The 20,107-nt window shown below is 43.0% G+C and overlaps 1 protein-coding gene across 1 annotated transcript in view; it reads left to right on the top strand.

Annotated features, from left to right (window-relative positions):
* The window catches only part of PIK3AP1 (phosphoinositide-3-kinase adaptor protein 1), a 97,125-nt gene extending 81,524 nt beyond the window's left edge, over positions 1-15,601 (top strand). Inside the window, exons 14-17 of the mRNA XM_054581295.1 lie at positions 2,367-2,522; positions 6,756-6,826; positions 8,378-8,496; positions 14,075-15,601. Coding sequence (XP_054437270.1) covers positions 2,367-2,522; positions 6,756-6,826; positions 8,378-8,496; positions 14,075-14,132 — 404 coding nt within the window. The 3' untranslated portion in view covers positions 14,133-15,601. The remainder of the gene's footprint in view (positions 1-2,366; positions 2,523-6,755; positions 6,827-8,377; positions 8,497-14,074) is intronic.
* Positions 15,602-20,107: the final 4,506 nt, after the last annotated feature.

The following is a 20,107-nucleotide window of genomic DNA, read 5'->3' as shown; positions in this document are numbered from 1 at the left end:
TTAGAGTTGACGGATGACATTTCTGTTTAAAGGACATTTTCAAGAAATGGAACTCACTGTGACACAAGGACTGCCTCTGTTCATTCAGAAACCTCCTTTGCCTTAAAAAGAAAAACAATGATTCTGTAATTTGGGCTAGCACACTGAGGATAATTAAAAAATAAGACTCTGTTCATAGTGACTTGCCTGTCTTTCTTCAGGGGCAGGGAGCCGCTGTGCTCTCACTGGGACGGCGCAGAGTGGCGAAGGTGTAGGAGCTCGGAGGGGGGCTGGCGGGGCTCCTGCCTTGCTGGACATGTCGGCCCCACAGAGGAGACAATCAACATTTGTGTTCTGGGTGTGTCTGTGGCCGGTCTGAGGCAGGGCAAAGAGCGGCAGGCTGGGCCCCAGGAAACCTCATTCCTGATCCCCCGCTTTGTCACTGAATAACTTTATAATCCAGGACACTTCCCTGAGCCACTCTGTGCCTCAGTTTCCTCATCCATGGTTACACCTGACTTAGCTTACTTAATGGAAAAATAGTGAACTTCAAAGGAGACATAACAACACATATGAACACACTTTGGGAAAAGCCCTATACAACCCAATAACAATAACTATTATTCCTGGAATTGTTCCTTTATTGAAAGACTATCAAGCTTTTGTAGACATTAAGACGGGCTCTACTTGATTTTTTTGAACGTCTAACTCCCTTCATACTTTACTTTTATTCCTCCTAGAACAGGTTGAGAGTAGAATATTGCCTCACTGAAGTGAATGAAACAGACAGGAACCTCTCTTTACAAAGCTGTTATTTAAAAAAACGTGCTAGGTCAAAGCTGAGGGATAAAAAGGTATAGCAGCCTCTGGGGCTCTAAGAACCTATGGGCTCACACCCATGTGTGGGTCCACCCTGCCTGTGTAGTTCCAAGAATGGGTGGATACGTCCGCCCCTCCGTTGTGACCGAGAGAGCCCAAGGACATGAAAAACACCAGTGTTACACAGGGACCTGGAGAGCTGGTTTAGTACTAGGACCCTATGCTGCACTCGGAACCAGAGTCTCTGGAATGAGGAGAGCTTGTGCCTGCACAAGCCAGCGATGTGCCCTTTTATTATTCTCTGGGCAGAATGTTTACCATATGCCAGGTCTACCTGTTTTCACCCCTGCTTTTTCCCACTCTTCTAGCTTTTATGTCTACCCTTATTGGCAGACTTCTGTCTTCCATTAGCAGACCTACCTCTGCCCCTGGCCTCCCTGAACTTCCTGCAATGCCCATTTCATAGAGGAGGGGGTGGGGGAGGAAGTGGTACCTCGGAGATAAGGGCCACAGATACCAGAGCTCACACTCTTCCCAGAGGCCCTGCCTCGGGGCAGCTGCGGGGAGCTCACCTGGCTTGCGCACTTTCCTGGGGAGGAAGCTGGTATGCCACCCACAGATGCTTTATTCTGCTCTTGTGGCAGGATTTTTCAGGGCATAGAACCCAGGGGTGGAAATCTAGGAAGGAACAAAGAACAACTGCTGGGCAAGGCTAAGTCAACAAAGAGATTGACTTAGTGCTTTGCAGGGCAAAGAGATAACCTATCTTTCTGAATCTGTGGGGTCTAAATCCACCCATCAGTTTCGCTCATCAGAAAATCTTTCACAGGCCCCATAGACCTCCTTTCATGACTCTGTGGGTCATTGTTGTCAGTCGTGGCCCACCCACCCCCCATCTATCATTTATTAAGGGACTGAGAGGGAGTGTGAGTGGTGGTGAAGAGCCTGGACTTCGAAGCCTGGTTTGAATCCCAGCTGTGCCACTTATCAGCTATACGATGAAGGCGTGCTACGGCACTTCTCTGTGCCTTAGTTTCTGCTGGGAACAGTGACAGTAGTATTTCTTTCACGATGTTGGGTGGTTTCAGGGAGGTAAAAATATGGCTGCTCTTAGCATTCTGCCTGATTCTCCAGATAACCTGTGATGAGGATCAATGATGCTCACATCCCCTCCTCAGAAAGAGAAGTAATTCAGAGAGGTTGCCTGAATGCCTCCCGTCCCACAGCTGGGGTGTGGCAGCTGGAGCCCCAAACCTTTCCCACCCCTACATTCTGTCCACTCCCTGGTAGGGAAGCATTTCTCTGCTCTTTCTGACATCCTCCATCCCTCCCCTTTGTCCCTCAACAATTGTGCCACAGGATTCTGTGGCGTTTCGGTGCTGAATGGTTAGGGCCCCCTTCCTTTTCCCCCTCCTCTTTCCCTCCTCTTTTCCCTATCCCCACCCCTCTGCTGCCCTCGCCCTCCTCCAGGTTCAGGTGAAGGAGGCAGGCGGAGAGGGAGCAGCGAAGCAGTTTAGTAAATGGCAGTCTAGTGCCTTGAAGCTTATCCCTTTTTCCTCTAATTCCAGCCCTGGAGATCACCGTCCCCATTCGGCACTCACAGCACCTGCCTGGGAAAGTAGAGTTTGGAGTCTATGAGAGCGGCCCCAGGAAAAGCGTCTTCCCCCCAAGGACTGAGCTAAGACGAGGAGACTGGAAGACAGACAGTACCTCCAGCACAGCAAGTGAGCAGGCTGACGGGGGTGGGGTCTGCGGCGCGGTCATAGCGGGACTCCAGCTGGCTGGAGCCTTTGGGCCTTGGAAACACGCTGTTGGGAGTCCAGCACATCTCAGTTGGAGCCTGATTTGGGTTTGGGAGGTGTTAGAAATGGGGAACATCTAACCTGTGAGTTTTGCCTTACTTCAGAGACCAAAGATCCATTACACAAATATCCCCTGAAGCCAGATCACGTGATAATTACTATTCTATCCCCTTAATAAGTAGAAAAACCTAGTAACAATACTGGTTAACATTTATTGAGCATTTACTACATGCTAAGTGTCTCCTATGGATCCTCTGCTTTAATTATCACAGTGACTCTATGGGAGGAGACTGGAGACTTAAGTGCCTTGCCCTCGTTAAATGGCCCATGAGTGGTAGAGCTGGGCTTTGAACTCAGGCAGACTGGATCCAGGGCCAAGACTTTAACGATTATTCTTTTTGCTTCCTCAGCTGTGTTAAGGAGAGGGAAAGGGCACAAAGTCAGAAACCTTAGAAAACAATGGACTCAAATTTGAGAATTTCAACAATATAGGTTGAGGATTTAATTAGGAAATGTCTTCCTTTTGGCTTGAAAGCTTGAATGGGAGTCTGATTGCAACAGACAATACACGCTGATGTGCCGGCAGGAGCTGGGGACTTTGTTTCCGCATCCAAGGCGGTGTTAGCTGACTCCACCACTCAAGGAGGCTGAGTTTCCTCTCTTTCATACATTTTAGTGTTATCAGAACAGCTCAGAGTGCTGTAAAAGAGCAAGAGACAAGCTGTATTTCAGGGCTTGTCTCCTTAAATGTCAGGCTTTGGATGTTGGAACAGGATTGTCAGACAATGGATGTTGGAACAGGGAGGGCATCAAACCCCAGGATTCTTAGTCTTGTCTGCATCACAAACCCCTCTGAGAATCCGATACATGCTCTGGATGAAAAAATGCTCATACGCATGTGTGGATACAGGTGCGCACACACACACTTTCGCCCATCCATGGGCTTAGGCCAAGAACCTCTGATCTAGTTTCCCTCCTCACTTTACAGGTAGAGTATTTGTAACCCAGAAAGGGAAAGAGTTTTTGCCTAAGGTCACACAGCCAGTGACTGGCAAAATGGGAGTAGAATTCAGCTGCTCTCAGGTTAATATTCCAGCCACTATTACCTGCTAAAACAGACCCAAAACATGTGACATGACCAGATGGAAGTCTAGACGGGACAGGAGAAAGCCTCCCCTCACATTATGGGGGTGACAATGTATATCTTAAAATTGCCTTGAGGCCATTTAGAGAGTTCTGATATGTTCAAAAATGGAAGAGATTTTTCCAGGGATCCCGAGTGACGGAGGAGGCAAGGGACGCGTGGCCCATCTCTCAGACACTTTGGTGGAGGAGAGGAGTGGCATGCACCCTCTCAGGGTGTGGGCAGTGCGTTCCAGAGGGGTCAGGGAGCAGAAACTTAAGGCAAAGGCAAAGTCCTCATTTTAGATCCGGATTGATTTCAAAGGCTTTATGCCTTTGAGTTAGCTTGGGGTGAACACTGAATGGAAAACGTAAACTGTGTTTCTCACCTTGTGCAGTAATTTGTTGCCTAGGAATGCCTAGCTCATCTGGTTAGATAATGTTATTAAATGACAGACCAATGGATTTTACCCCGCCCTGTGGCTGTAGACTGCATCTGTTATACAGTTTTAGTTATCAGTTGCTGTCCAAGAAACCACCCCAAACGTAGAAGCTTGAAGCCACCATTCATTTATGCCTGATTGTTAACTAATTGGGGATTGTTCTTTTTCGCTCCCTGTGGGTTAGCTGGAGTCACTCAAGATACCGTGTTCAGCAATAAGCTTGGCTTGAGCTGGAATATCTGAGGCGGCCTCACATACTTTAGGGCCCCTCCACATATGGCCTCTATCAGTAGCCTAAACTTCTTATATAGCAACCAGATCCATAAATGGAACATTCAAGGACAAGCCCCAATGTACAAGTGCTTATCGAGCAAGGAGGGAGAGTCAGGATGGCCCAGCTCTGATACGCCGCTGCCTTTGTACCCTCAAAGTCACGCCCTGTAAACAGCACTATTTCTATTATAATGTAGCTATCATCTCTGGGGAACCACAGAAAAACAGTTGTAAGGTTAAATCTGGTTATAACTAAAATTTTAAGCTCCAGACTATTAATGTTATTTGAGAGAACAGAAGTTTTATTACAGAAAGACTTGACTTTTTCCTAGATTGTGTGATCCAGGTTTCTTAAGGATCATATATTTGGTCATTTTCTTTTGTCATTCATTCTTCCACCAAATGTTGAGGACCACCCTGTGCATACTAAGCTAGACTGTATACTGGAGACATAATGATGAAGAAGAAATGAGTCCTGTCTTCCGCATGATAGCAATGGAGGAGAGAAAGTACAAGAACAGCACGAGTTAGATGCTTGTCTGATCCTTCTTCCCGGGTGACAGAAGCCTGATAAGGGTTGGGCATTGCCCTTTTCCCCACTGGCAAGGGTGAAGATGAGCGAGGCTCAGGTCTCCAGCAGCTGTGCAGCCCGGAAGGGATGCAAGTGGTCAGCCGGCAGAGGGGAGAGGGCCAGGGCAGCTGGTCCAGGGAGCCAAGGTTCAATGCTAAACACCGAGGGGGTAAAGATTTAAGAACACCAACGGTAGGGACAATAAGAGCTGGGGGTGTGAATTTCCAGGGCCCTGGAGCCAGTGCCTGGACAGCTTTTTGCTCCCTCCTAGTGGGTAACCTCCAGCAAAAGGCTGGTTCATTGTGAGGAAGTGGGATGAACAACGACCAATGGCATGGGAGGCTTGGTCCCACAGAGGGGCAGCCCATGGGCGGGACGGCTTATTTCCACCTGGAGGAACCCAGAAAGGTTTCGATAGCATTTGACATGAGGATTGGAGACTGAGGAGGTTTTAGACTTGTGGATAGGGGTGGGCTGGGGGACATTCTGGCACAGTGAACAGTATTCTATGCAGGTAACTGAATAGGAAGGGACAGGATCACATGCTTCTAATAAACAAACTCTGAATCAATCCCCTGGTTTCTAGAAATATTTTGACATATTATTTTAACTTTTAAAATCTGCCCTGAGAAATAATCCAGAATTAAAATCTTCATGTTCTCTATTTAAGTGAACATCTAAATTAATTAAGTCAAAGTTGATACCATATTGAAATCAAAACTAAGACTCTACCTATCAACTAATTTGATGAGGAGCTGTTTACGTGGAAATTTAGCAAACCTGAGACTTGGCATAGTGTTAGTGGCAATATTGGTGAATTGAAGTTAAAATAAAATGTCCTTGTGTTGTTTGATTAACTGCTATCCCTTCCTCTTCTTGCTAGATCACCGTGTGCTGGAGCTTGTGCTAATACTGCATATGCTGTCCAGTGTGGTAGTCACTGGCCACACATGGCTGTTTAAATTTAAGTTAATTAAAAATAAGGAAAAGGGAAAATTTAGTTCCTCGGTTGCACTAGCCATATTTCATACTAGCTCCCATATTGGACAGCATACAATAGAACATTTCCAGAAAGTTCCATTGGATAGTGCTTCTTTAATGATATAAGTGATAAATCCCCAATTCAAAAGCCTTGAGCACCTAAACACACAAATACAGTTTGTACCGTGAACATAAATTATACTTTTAAATTTGTGCTTTGTATTTTGTTTTGTGTTGAACTGGCCCCTTATTAGAAGGTGTATGTATATGTATGATACATGCACATATTTGATATAATTTCTAAATAAGTAAAAAACTTCAGCCTCAAAATTTGTTTGCAGCTTTTACAAGACTGACGGACTCCCTACTGTGTTAATGAGGCACCTTGTTTGCAGCTCTTAGAAATAGCCCCTGAACAAGTGAAAAATAGAGTGTCTCCTCTTACTTGTCAAATCAGAGCACTAATGGCAGATAGAATTTTCATAGGGGTTGAAAGATCATGTTTTTAAAGCACACACTGTGTTGGATGTCCTCAGTAAACAGTAGCTGTAAAGCAACATGTATAATAAAAAGGTGAACCATTTTGTTTTATACTAAAAGAAAAACTGATCTCTAATAAAATGGTGTAAGATGGCAGCATTTTGAAGACTCCCAGATTCACAGCTTATGAGTTGTTTCTATTGGTAAAAATAAGCGCTAGAGTTGTGCATTGTATTTTGGCCTGAGAGCATCTATGGCCTTGCTGATTTTGTTTGTACCCTTCAGGCAGCACGAGTAACCGGTCCAGCACCCGGAGCCTCCTCAGTGTGAGCAGCGGGATGGAGGGGGACAATGAGGTGAGAGCTGGGACCCTGGCCCCATCTGTCTTGTCCTAGAGGTCATTTCATTGCTTGAAACAGAAATCTGGGTGAAAGAAGCCAAGCACAAAGGGTCAGATATTGTAGGATTCCATTTATATGAAGTGTCCAGAATCGCCCTGGCTGGTGTAGCTAATTGGATTGAGTGCTGGCCTATGAACTGAAAGGTCGCCGGTTCCATTCCCAGTCAGGGCACATGCCTGGGTTGCAGGCTGGTTCCCCACTTGGGGGCGTGCAAGAGGCAACTGATCGATGTATCTCTCGTACATCAATGTTTCTCTCCCTCTAAAAATAAATAAGTAAAATTTAAAAAGAAAAGAAATGTCCAGAATAGGCAGATCCATGGAGACAGAAAGCAAATTGGTGGTTGCCAGGGGCAGGGTAGGGAGAAGAAGAAATAAGGAGAACTGGCTCAATGGGCACAGTATTTTGTTTTGGGGTGATGAAAATGACTTGGAAATAGAGGAAGTTGGTGGTTGCACAATATTGTGAATGTACTAAGTGCCACTGAGCTGTCAGCTTTATAATGGTTAAATTTATATTATATCAATTTCATCTCAATAAAAAGAGGAAGGGAGAGAGGGAGGAAAGAAATGTAGGAGGGAGGAATAGAAATTCACTCAGGCTAGTTAAGCCAAAGGGGTCTCTATGAGAAGGAGCTGGATGAGTCTCAGGGAATCTGGGGACAGTGATCACAGTTTGGGGCCTGGATCAGGAGCGGCAAAACATGCCAGAGCCGATGCCCCTGGTCTGTGTTTCTTGGGGCCACAGGCTCTTTCGTCTGTGCTTCTCTGTGCATATCTGCTCTCTGTTCTCAAAGTTCCCTGGCCTTTTCTGCTTCTCCATATGTATCATGTCCCCCGAGAGCCACAAGGCCTCCCAGTAGAGAGTAGCAGGCTGCCTTGGGCTGAGGCCCAATTTGGGTTATGGTTCTATCCTGACCCGGGAACCAGGGGCGGGGAGGAATGGGAGGAGTCACATGGGCGGGGATCACCCAGGAGACTCTCTGAGAAAGCGACCTAGGGGTGGGCTGCCCCTTCAGTGCACACCTTGTATTGCCCTATGACTGACGACTACTCAAGGTTCTGTTGTCCCCAAAAGGTACTTCTGTTTAAAAATAAAATTTCCCCAGCTCTATCTGGTTATATAGAGCAGTGCTTCTCAAATCTGAATATGCATCAGAATTACCTCAGATCCTGTTAAAATGCAGGTTCCGATTGAGCAGGCATGAGGAGGAACCTGAGACCCTGTATTTTTCACAAGCTCCCAAGTGACACTGACCTTGATCGCCCACAGACCATGCTTTGAGTAGCAAGGACCATGAATGGTAACGTGGGCCTGACTGTCTCCTTCGCAGCTGTGGGAGCCGATGGAAGGCTGCCCTGGTTTTGCTTGGCTGATGATCAGTTTGTGAATAAAACCTTCAGGCACAGCCTGAGGAGGTTCAAGGGGCTTTTGGGACGGTGGTACCTGTCTGTGCTGGTTGCTCAATGTAATTTGCACCTTTCCTTCTCATGTGTTTTGCTGTAGGATAATGAAGTCCCTGAGGTTACCAGAAGTCGGAGTCCAGGCCCCCTGCAAGTGGACGCAGCACCACCCCCGCCCACTGAGAGGCCCCCCAGGGTGCCTCCCCGAGCTGCCTCACAAAGGTAATGTTGCAGCTGATAGGAAAGTTTTTCCTTCCTCTTTAAATTTCAGCCGAGAGTAGGATTTGGGGACATCTAAGATGACGTAAGAATGAGTGCAGCGCTAACTGGAATACCTGCTTTTGACATACTTTGGTGTGGACTCTTAATTCATTTAAGTGACGCTTTATTCAGTTGCACACCCTTTTAATGGCAAATGAAATATTTCATCAGCTCCACCCCTTCCAACGATTTCCAAGGCATGCCAAGACAAAGACATACGGCCCAAATGAAAGAACAGATCAAAGCTCCAAAAATAGAACTAAGAGATGAGCAGATAGCCAGTGTATCAGATGCACAGTTCAGAACTCTGGTCATCTGGATGCTCACTGAATTGGTTGAGTATGATTGCAAAATGGAGGGAAAAGCAAAGGCTATGCAAAGTAAAATAAATAAAAATATACAGGGAATCTACAGTAAAGGGAAGGAAACCGGGACTCAAATCAATGATTTGGAACGGAAGGAAGAGATAAACATTCAACCAGAACAGAATGAAGAAACAGAATTCAAAAGAAATGAGGAGAGGCTTAGGAACCTCTGGGACAACTTTAAATGCTCCAACCTCCAAATCACAGGCAAGCCAGAAGGAGGAGAGGAAGAGTAAGAAATTGAAAACTTATTTGAAAAAATAATGAAGGAGAACCTCCCCAATCTGGCCAAAGAAATAGACTTCCAGGAGATGCAGGAAGCCTGAGAGTCCCAAAGAGGTTGGACCCAAGGAAGCACACACCAAGGCACAGTGTAATTAAGTTACCTAAGATTAAAGATAAGGAGAGAATCTTAAAAGCAACAAGAGAAAAAGAGACAGCTTCCTACAAAGGAGTTCCCATATGACTAGCAGCTTATTTCTCCAAAGAAACCTGGCAGGCAAGAAGGGGCTGGCAAGAAGTTGTCGAAGTCATGAAAAACAAGGACCTACATCCAAGATCACTCTATCCAGCAAAGCTGTCATTTAGAATGGAAGGGCAGATAAAGTGCTTCCCAGATAAGGTCAAGTTAAAGGAGTTCATCACCGAGCCCTTGTTATATGCAAGTGTTAAAGGGACTTACCTAAGAAAAAGAAGATCAAAAACTATGGACAGTAAAACAGAGGGGAGAGGGAGGGAAAAGAATAGGGGAAAAGGTACAGGGAATAAGCAGCATAAATAGTTGGTACAAAATAGACAGGGGGAGGTTAAGAATAGTATAGGGGGAAAAAGAAAAAATATTTCATCAACGAAATCCATTGACAAACATCAACTTTTCGGAATAATTTTTATCTATATGGTTAAAATCTGGATCCCTACTAATTCCCGTGGCTGTATTATGGGGACAATGCCTTGGGAACCAGGAGACAAGAGGGAATTGGGAATGAAAAATAAGGTGAGAGGCAGCATGGTACGGTGGTGAGTGAGGAACATGGCTCTGGACCCACCCTGCCTGGGGACAAGTCTCTGGCAGGCACTTGTGAACTTGGATATTTAACATTCACACTTAACTCCGCTCAGCTGAGTTTAACTCCACTCCAGCCTTCCTCGCAGCCCCCACATCCAGCGTGTCTCCAGGCCCCGTTCATTCGGCTGCCCTTTCAGCTCTCGCGGGCACCCCTCCTCGCCATCTGCCAGTACCCAAGTTCACCCGCACAGGCCCACGGTCCCTCCTCCACGCCGCAACGAGAGTGCACTTTCTAGAACAGAAATATCTGCTGATGTCACTTCCTGAAATAAAAGCTTTCAAATTTAATTTGGTATTTTGTAGCATGCTCTGGCTCCAACTAGCCTCAGGTCCTATACCTCCCCTGTCTGTACCAGTGCTCCGCCCCTTAAGAATTCCCGGGGAGCTGTGCCAGCTTATACTGTGTCTTTGCTCAATCTGTTCCTTTTGCCTGATATACTGTCTTCCGACTCCCTTCCAACTCCCTCTCTTTCGAAAACTCCTACTCAACCTTTAGGACTCAGTCCAAATATCACCTTCTCTGTGAAGCCTTCCCTAATGTTCTTAGATGAAACTTTTGATTCCCCAGACACCTTGATTATAATCCATTCCACATTGCAGTCCTTGCTTACATATCTGTCTCCTCAAGTGGATGGTGTACCTCAAAAGAATAGAAACTGTTTTTGATTAAAAAAAAAAATGTTTTTTTTGCTACTATCCCCCGTGCTTAGCACAGTAACTGGACCCTATTAGAAATTTAACAAATATTTCTATTTACCATGTAAATGCATGAATGGCTGGATTGATACTGCTTGGTTTGGACTCCCTACCTACTAAACAGTTAGCTATCAAGTCATCTACCAAGTGCAGGTGGGTTATAGTTTAGGAAAGAAGCTTCGCTCTCCCTCCTGTTGTAAGTTCCCAGGGAAGGCGTGTGATAGCAAAAACAGGAGCAGATGCACTCTGTCTTTGCATAGCATTCCTATTCCTCCTAGTCTCTGAGGGTGGGCCCCTAGCAATGCCACCCTCTTCATAGGTAAGGCCCTGCCAGTTTAGAAAAAAAGCCAATTCTTGCCAAGCCATTGCTTCTTTGTTTTTGAACTTATTTTACCACTTACTAGTGATTTGCCTATCCCTTTAACAATCTATGTGCTCCCCTTTAAGGCGAAGCCTATGTGTCAGATAATCAGAACAGGCTTCTGGAAGCCTCCTGCAGTACCAGGGTCAACCCTTCAGCTGCTGACTGATAAAAGAGGTCTGTGTGTTTCTAGGAGGGGCTGGAGTGGTCAGGAGTGAGAGGACTCGGGACTGAGGCTATTTACTAATTAATAGAGAAGCTTAATAAGACTTTTTTTTTTTTTAACCAATGTTACGACCATGCAAAAGCATACCAGCTAAAAAACAGTTCTGTTTAAAAAGACTTAACCAACAGCAGATTGCTGGGTCCTTGAACTAAACTTATCATTAGCAAGACGTCACACTCAGCAGGGAGGAGAAAGCAACCAGGATGCAGGTGTCTCTGAACAATTGTGTCTCCAGCTCCTGCTCCCCAGCACCCTGCAGAGGTTATCTCCCCTCAGGTTGCCCTTTGGTTCTGTTATATTACCCTTTACTCCCGTGGTTCTGAGATGTCTATAATCACAAATCCATGTCCCTGAGATGGGACTTCCAATCCTTAGCTGGGGTTGTTCATTAGAGTGAAATTTAGAGACGGTGTGTTTGTAGACCCACCTCAGCTGCAGCGTGGGGCAGCAGAGGGAGGAAGAGGGGCCAGGAGGGGATCATCATGATCTTTGTGGTGGAAGACAAAATGTATGGCTCGTGGGGCATATGTAGGAAAAAGATCTAAGAATAGATCTTTAAGTATATTGATGAAATCACTAGCTTTACTTCTTGAGTGCCTGCTCTGAGCCAGAAACTGTGCTGTCTGCTTCCCAACAGTCATCTTCAAGCCTCACAAAATGTAGGTGTCATTGCCTCCATTTGGTGGGTTCAGAGAAGTGGAACTTGTCCTTCAGACATGTGCATAAATGTCTCTACTGAATATTCCCATAGGTTATGACTTCCCTGGCCAAAACACCGGTACAGTTTGCCGATATTCTCTATTGTCTGTCTCATCCATTATATTCTCAGTATTCTGAGGGTGGCATCTATGCCCATTTTACTTGCTGTTATTTCATCCCACATCCAGGAGTAGCCGGATAGTAGATAAATGTTTGTTTTTTTATTATAGGAAGGAAGGGAGGAAGGGAGGGAGGGAGGGAGGGAGGGAGGGAGGAAGGAAGGAAGGAAGGAAGGAAGGAAGGAAGGAAGGAAGGAAGGAAGGAAGTTGTATCATCTGACTGACCTCTGACTTTCTCCTATAAGGCTACAGGGCAGACTGGGGAGATGGAAGGAGACTGTCCATTTGTTTTCTCTGGATAAGGAGACAGCCACATAAAGCCATATCTTCCCAGGGGCCACAGCAGGACCTCCTGAGGATTCTTGTGGTTATTCTTTTCTACTTCTTCCTCCCTCTCTTTTCCTGAGACAGCCCTTCTTTTCCCATTTTTGTCATTTCCTTGACCTATACAAAACTTGCATTCAAAAGACATTTAGTAAATATTTACTCATCGATTCGTGTAATCCTCAAGTACGCAAATCCAGGGTAACACAGTTTGATTACAGCACCTGACAAAGCTCTCTTTCTTGACTTATTGACTTGCTTCCAAGAGAATTAATATTGGTTTTACAGCACACATGTGGGAATACAACCTGCAATCGTTGAACCTGCCTATAAATAGACTTGCCCAAGTCTATCTGGAATGTCAGTTAGGACAACTCAAAAACCATCCAGAGTAACACGGAGCAGGGATTCTAGAAAAGCAAACGTGCAGTTGGGAATAACACACTTGGTGATCCCATGAGGAAGTAGTTGTCAGAAGGAGACCAGAAATTCTCAATTCATCTCTCAAGGAAACTTCCTACTACAGTGTGTCTGTCTTCTGCCTGGCTGTACAGTTGAATCACTGGTGTTTTAAAATGTAGGCTTTTTCACTATTCGGGTATGTCAAGGTCCACAGATCAGGAGATGATTGCCACTGAAAAGACAGTTTTTTATATTCTTAGATCCCAAGAGGAAGGGGCACTCAGGTTTAGTCAGGAGAAAGTGGAGGAGAAAACGTGGGCAAGAGCCTCTGTTGTGGTTTCCACAGGAAGGAACAAGTGAGGCAGGTTTAGCATACTTAGAATTGACTATTTTGAATAATTTCAGCAGGCCTGGAGCAAGGGGGCTGGCTCTAGTTGTTTAGTACCTGGCCCTGAGGTGATTAGAGCAGGTGGATAGTCACCCGCATCGTGTGTGTGTGTGTGTGTGTGTGTGTGTTTGTGTGTATGCATGCGTGTGTGACAGCCCCATAAAGGAGGTGGTTGGGATGTAGGCTCTGGGTTGGTTCATTTGCCTGTGGAAGGTGTGCTCACAGGCAAGTGGTTTGCTATCTCTAGGAATTAGCTTCCTGTGGGAGGGGCAGCCTCTCCAGGCCAGGATCAGCAAGGCTCCAGATGTCAAAGCATCAGGAAAGAAAACACTTGGTTAATACAACTGGTTGGAGGAGAGATGCTGTTAAAAAATTTGTGATGCATAAACCCAATCTTCTAGAAATTATGATGGAATGCGTCTGGGATAGAGCCTAGGGATTGGTATTTTTCAAAGCTCGATTGGTGATTCTAATGTTCAGTGAGGATTGTGAGCTAGCATGTACGTCACTCAGAGGTCCCTATGTGTCGCCAGTTTCATTAAGTGAGGAATGTAGCCTTTGTATAGTAGACCAGATTTGCAACAAATCGTGGATGACTGAGAACTAGTTAATCAAATTCATTTTAAAGTAGTTGCTTTATATTTCTTTTTAAAACATTTATTATGCACTAATTACAAAGGTTAAAGACTCCACTATCTCAAATAAAAATACCTGTTATAATTATACACATAACACAGTACCATGTATGAATGATGCCAATAAATATCACAGGAAATACAGTGCATTTTCAAATAGGGAAGACAAATACTTTCTCATTCACAGTATCTGACATAGGAAAGCTTGTTCACATAATGATATGTAAGATCATGTTCTTGCTTTATCTTTCATTTCAGGCCTCCGACCAGGGAGACCTTTCCTCCTCCTCCTCCGGTTCCACGCAGAGGACGCTGATTCCACCTCCTAAAACCTGTCTACTTCAGGACTTAGAGACTAGCAATTTTCAGCCTGTTAATGATGTCTTCATGGTGCGTTTTATGGTGTAAATGCTGGCATTAAGACCACTCTTATTGCTGATATTGTTGTGGCCCTGCTGGTTTGGGCTTTCCTTGAAGAAGATATTACTAAGGCATGAAGAAGTGAAAAACTGAGGACTTTATTCACCATTGCCAAATATATTGATCCATATCCTTGTTGCCAAAAAGGTGACGACTTAATTGGAATAACTTACCTCTAATTTGATATGTCAGAAGCCTGAAAGATTGATTAGAAATGTACTTTACAAGTGATTTTACTAAAATGTACTTATATTAGGGCTCACTTATGTGTTGATCCAGACTAATTTCTACAAGTTGTTATGATTTAGTACTTATAGTATTCAAATAAGAAGACACATCCTCATTTTTAAATGATTCTTCAACTTTTCTGTTGAACAGGCCAACACTGTTCCTTCATCTTATATTAAAACCTGTGAGCAGGTAACACAAATATGTAAGTAACAAACTATGAAGACTGAGAAACAATGAACAGGAGGTTAGTGTTGCAATCAAATTTAGGAGGTTGTTTAAATGCCAAGGCTGGTCACATACAACAATCTGAAAAAGTCTTTGAAAGAGGGATTAGTCCTAGCTCCCCTTAGATGGAAGTCATATCTGAGGTTCTACCAAAGTCTGGAACTGAGAGTATTCAGTTGGTTAGAGGAAGAGGTGGGTTTGGAATCTGGGTCTTTCCATCTGCAAATAGCCAAGCTCGCCCTTCAAGAAGTGCCCAGATGTAGAAATTCGGACAGCAAGTGACCATCGGCCTTCCAGAAATTTCTTTCTTCCATTATCTCCCAGATATGGAATTACAGTACCATGTATTTTTTTTCCCACTTTGGGCATTAATACTAAGAGTGCTTTCAAAACAGTGACGCTGCCAAAGAACATCTATAAATGGTTGGCACCAGAAGCTTGGGATGCCAGGGACCCTATTTATTACTCTGCAGTCCTCATAGATCTTAGTTCTGGCTATAAAAAGAGAGGAGGGCCCTTGACATTTTCTCTGCTAAGAGGTCAGGAAAGGAAGAAAAAACCTAAAATAGAAATATTTATCTATTTCCTTATATATCTATTATTACCACTGAGCTTCAGAAATCTGTGCAGAGAACATAGAGCCTAAAGTATGTCACTAATTTTGAGTCCCTGGCACATAAGTCTACCTTCAAAACACAAGTCCTTAATTTGATGTTTAAACATATAATAAGCTTTGGCCAGCATGGCTCAGTTGGTTGGGCTTTGTCCCATGAAGCAAAAGGTCGCTGGTTCGATTCCCGATCAGGGCACATGCCTAGGCTGTGGGCCTAGTCCCCAGTTAGGACATGTGTGAGAAGCAATGAATCTATGTTTCTCTCTCACATTGATGTTTCTCTCCCTCTCTTTCTCCCTACCTTCTCCTCTAAATAAATAAATAATTTAAAAATAAACACATAATAAAATTAGTATTGGACCTATTTCTTTATAAAACATCAGAAATCTTGTGGTTTTCCAGGAAATTATTCTCCATCCCACACAGATATATAAAAGCCACACTATTAATGATCATTTAAGTATAGTTTTATTGGGTCTTTTCCTAATGATTAAAAGTTCTTTTGTAATCTCATTCCTCAGTCCTGTGAACCAGGACTCTTACTGAAGTTAATAGCTTCTGAGATGTTGGGGGTTTTTTCTGACATAAAATATACTATTGGCCATGGCCATCAAGAGAGTGTTTGTGCAAATTACCTACCATAGTGCCTGGCACATAGAAGCCATTTTGCAATGGCCCCTTTATGCTTCTTGTCACTTACTTGGAAGAAATGGAGCAATGTAAAATGAAAGGAGGACAAGAAATTAAAATGTTGATATGGCTGTCCTTCCTGTTATTTATAGACAGTCTCCATATTCAGCACACTTGATTTCGATAAAAGCTACATTTTAAAAATATTCAACACCCCTAATCCCTGTTTTGGATGCCAGATTTATATTTTTGTACATTCTCTGATTGACAAACATTTAGATCAATAACACGGTATAACTTACCACCAGTCAATAGTGTTAGCATCTTTGTATGAGTGTCAATATTTGTGCAATATTGGAATATTTTACTGCATTTTATTCATATGTGAAAATAAGTGAAAGACATAAAATTGAAAGTGCTGATGAAAAACCTGGGACTCATTAATGTGGTCCACTTGAGGCATCGATGGAGCTGATCCAGACTGTCAAGTCAAAAGTGACAAGTCTCAAACCCTCACTAGGTATTCACTGAACATCCAAAATGGTTGCATGTGAAAAAGCAAAAGAATAAAATGAAAAAAATTAGATGAAACACTGGTACTGTGTTATCAAATGTCTCTAATGATGAGGTAAAAACAAATTTCATTTTGTAGATACAGAACCAGCCATTATAACAAATTTATTCAACTTCCACATACCCAATGTTTGTATGAATTTTAAGGAATACGTAATGAACAAAACCATGGATGAGGCAATGAGGCTCAGAAACTAAGTTGTAACAAGGTGTCCAAAGAGACTACTAAAAAGTTCTCTATATGATGCTTTGGAAGACAGTTCTGCTGTCACCGTCTTTCTCCAAGATGGCTCAATAGAAAGTGAAATTATTAGTCATATTCACTGCCATTGCCTTTGTCTCTAACTGTATGAGGTGCATTGTCCTCCAGTTTCTAGATGAGCACTGTTCCTTGATTTCCTTTATCTTATATTAAAACCTGTGAGCACATAACCCAACTATATAAGCAACAAAGCATGAAGACTGAGAGACTATGAACAGGAGGTTGGTGTTGCAACCAAATAATTTAACTTGACATTATTTAATGATATGAGTAATCCCCACTACTTTGCCATAATTAGGCAAAGTGATACTATGTAAATGACATCAATAAGTATTTTTCCAAGTCAATTGATATTATCTACCCTTGCCTGGACTCCTTTGTCTTGCTTTGTTATTAAAAATGAGAGGTCCTGGTCTGTCCTGGATAGCTGGGATTTTTTAGATCCCTTTCCTGTAGCCCTGGGAAGTGAGTTGGTTTTCTGTGCTCTTATTTCAAAGAATAATGTGTGGTTTTGCAGCTGGTTGGTTGAGGAAGCATTAAAATTAACAGATTTATCTCTAGGAAAGACAAGTGGCTAATTTGGATAACTCTAAAAGATTCACACTAACAATCAATCAATCCTCAATTCTGAGGAATCTGCCTGTGTAAATATTTGCTTCAGTTTTATAACTAAATTGTGTTCTATTTATTTCCAACTGAGTTGTTAAGACTTTAACATGACCTTCCGTCATTCATTCCTAACGGCCAGATACTGCACTCACCAGGGTGGTGAAAAAAAAAGTAGGAGGTTGAAAGAGGTGTTCTGAATTCTGAGGCACAATTCAGAATTTGTTTTCTCAGAGAAACTGTAATAAATAGTAGGTTCCCAGGCTAGCCCGCCAAAGCCCATTTAACCCACACACATGTGCACACACACAAAATGTAGGAGAAAATGTCTTAGCTAGCTATGCAGTAAGAGTTAGTATGGTGTAACAAGGAAACATTGGCTTGGAAGTCAGGAAACCTGGAGTTCACATAGCTTGACCACCCTGGCCTGCTACCACATCTATGGAGGGTTTTGAGTTTTGTAATACTCCAGGTCCCTTCAACTCTGCAAGTCTAAGCCTAAGGCAAGGTGTGGGGAATCCCTCATCCTGAGGAAGCAGGGAGGCAACCTTACTGGGGTCAGCACCTAATTCACAAAGAAATCTTATTATGTGGCAGGCAGCGGCTGTTCCTTGCCCTGTATAATTGTTAGAAGACATCAGTTTTTAAAAATATATGAGAAAACAGTGAAATAAGAACTGTACAAAAAAAAAGTCATAGCCTTAGTTGCTCTTCAGTCAAAGAAACCAATGTTTTAAGTGGTTGCTTCCTAAAGAAAAGAACTCAGACCGATGATAATGTTCTTTGGTATACAGGGCATTTCAGCTAGAGCAGAAAAGGTAAAGGTGAAAGGTGATAATAGCAATAGAAGGACTGCTCACTCCAGAGGTAAATAACCAGCAAGATGAACATAACAAAGTAAAAAGAAGGAATAGAATTTCCAAGAAAAGGTATCTGAGGATGGAAATCAGAAGATATGTTGTCATCTACAGGCCAAGATTTTGATGACCATGTTTATCAAGAATGAGAGGAAAAGATTAAAATTGTGGGTTTTTAGATCATTTGCTGGTCATAGGCTCTATATCATAACTACCATAAAAAAGAGGCTGGACAGCTGGGGTGTGGGTTCCTTTCATTGGCATTTCCCCCACCCGTTTTGGTATTAGGGAATTAGGTCATTAGAGATGACCTCATTAGATGAAGAAACTGGTGAGGTAAGATATACCAATGTTTTTCACTCCCCAGTTTGAAGGAACAGTTCTTATTTTGATGGTGCTACTGAGTCCTGTGTTTTGAGCCATGAGGTCATCAGATACCAAGGATCTTTGAAGCTAATACTCCTTTTCCTCTCATCAATTACTTTATCTTACAGTCCCTTTTTCCATACCTATTGTTAACAGATTTTTATCATTTAAATCCATGATCACTTCCTAGTACCTACCAAAGTTCCTGGCAATAGTAGATGCTTATTAAATAGTAATTGAATTAATGGCCCTACACATGCTCCTTCCCATCTGTAAACTTTCCAAATATTCCACCAAAACAGGGTTTCCTCTTCTCTCCTTGCCCATTGCTTTTTTCCTAGTGGAACGTTTGCACAGTTGGTCACATTTTGTGCTGTTCTTTTCTTTTGGTATACTGCTACACCTGTTCCGTGTTGTATATGTAATGTTTCCTGGTTTTAAGTTAAATGAACCTATCTTCTCGTGTGTCCTCCCCATCCCCAAGCAATCACCAATCCAGTGCTTCTCACACCTAGCAAAGCTTACTTACTCGAATATGTGGTGCTGGTGATGGATGTTTAAGCAAGAAAAAACTCATCCATCTTAATTCAGCACTTACATTGCTTGTTCTTCAAATGCCCATCATCACTTGATTCAAACGCAGTGATTATTCATTCACAGAGCATTTACTGAACTTCCACCATGAGCAAGTTACCATGTGAGGTGCTCAGGGGGATATACAAATACAAAGATGTATAAGAAGCCTCTTCTGATTTCTATAGCAATTACTGGTGTATGATTCATTCAGCAATTGTCATGTATTGCCTTGTAATAATCTCTTAGACTAGCTAGAAAGTGTTCTTTAAATCCTTGTATGCTATTTGACTTTCACTTACTAATGTCTTCATTCATTCTTCAAATAGTTATGGAATGTTTATGATGTGACAAGCACTATCCCTGCAGCTGGGACAGATACAAACAAATGATGGTACATGCATGCCCTAAAAAAAGGTCAGGATGTAGTACAGAAGAAGAAATGGGACTAGATGGTAATTATGATGTAACATTTCAAATGCTATTGGAATCCTGAAGAAGAGATGCTCAACTTCCTGAGGATGTCATGCAAGGTTTCACTGAAGAGGTGATAATTCAGTTAGGCCTGGAAAGAGACTGTCTAATGGTGGTCCATTTGTTTGCATTCTAGGCAGAGGGAACATTGAGCACAAAGGCACAGAGGTATAAAAGAACGTGGGGTATCTGGAGAATATAGGACGGAAAACAGTGGGATGTAAAGTTGGGGAGATAAATCAGGATCCGATTGTGCAGCTGCATGCTAACGGGACTATCCTTTAACAAGAATTTTTTTTCACATTACATATGCAGCACATGCTTATTGTAAAAAAACAAACACCCAAATATTCATAAGCATATATAAAGTTGAGAGTTGAGAAATAATCTTTCAGATTGTTTTCTGTGGGTAGACTAAAATTGAGTTATGCTCTATTTTTTCAACTTTTTTTCATTTAAAA

Source organism: Pteronotus mesoamericanus, unplaced genomic scaffold (genome assembly GCF_021234165.1).
Source record: "Pteronotus mesoamericanus isolate MK-2021 breed Mesoamerican mustached bat unplaced genomic scaffold, CSHL_Meso_final contig_657, whole genome shotgun sequence".
Taxonomy (NCBI): Eukaryota; Metazoa; Chordata; class Mammalia; order Chiroptera; family Mormoopidae; genus Pteronotus; species Pteronotus mesoamericanus.
The sequence above is the reverse complement of the archived record's forward strand: the minus strand, read 5'-3'. Positions and strand labels throughout refer to the sequence as shown.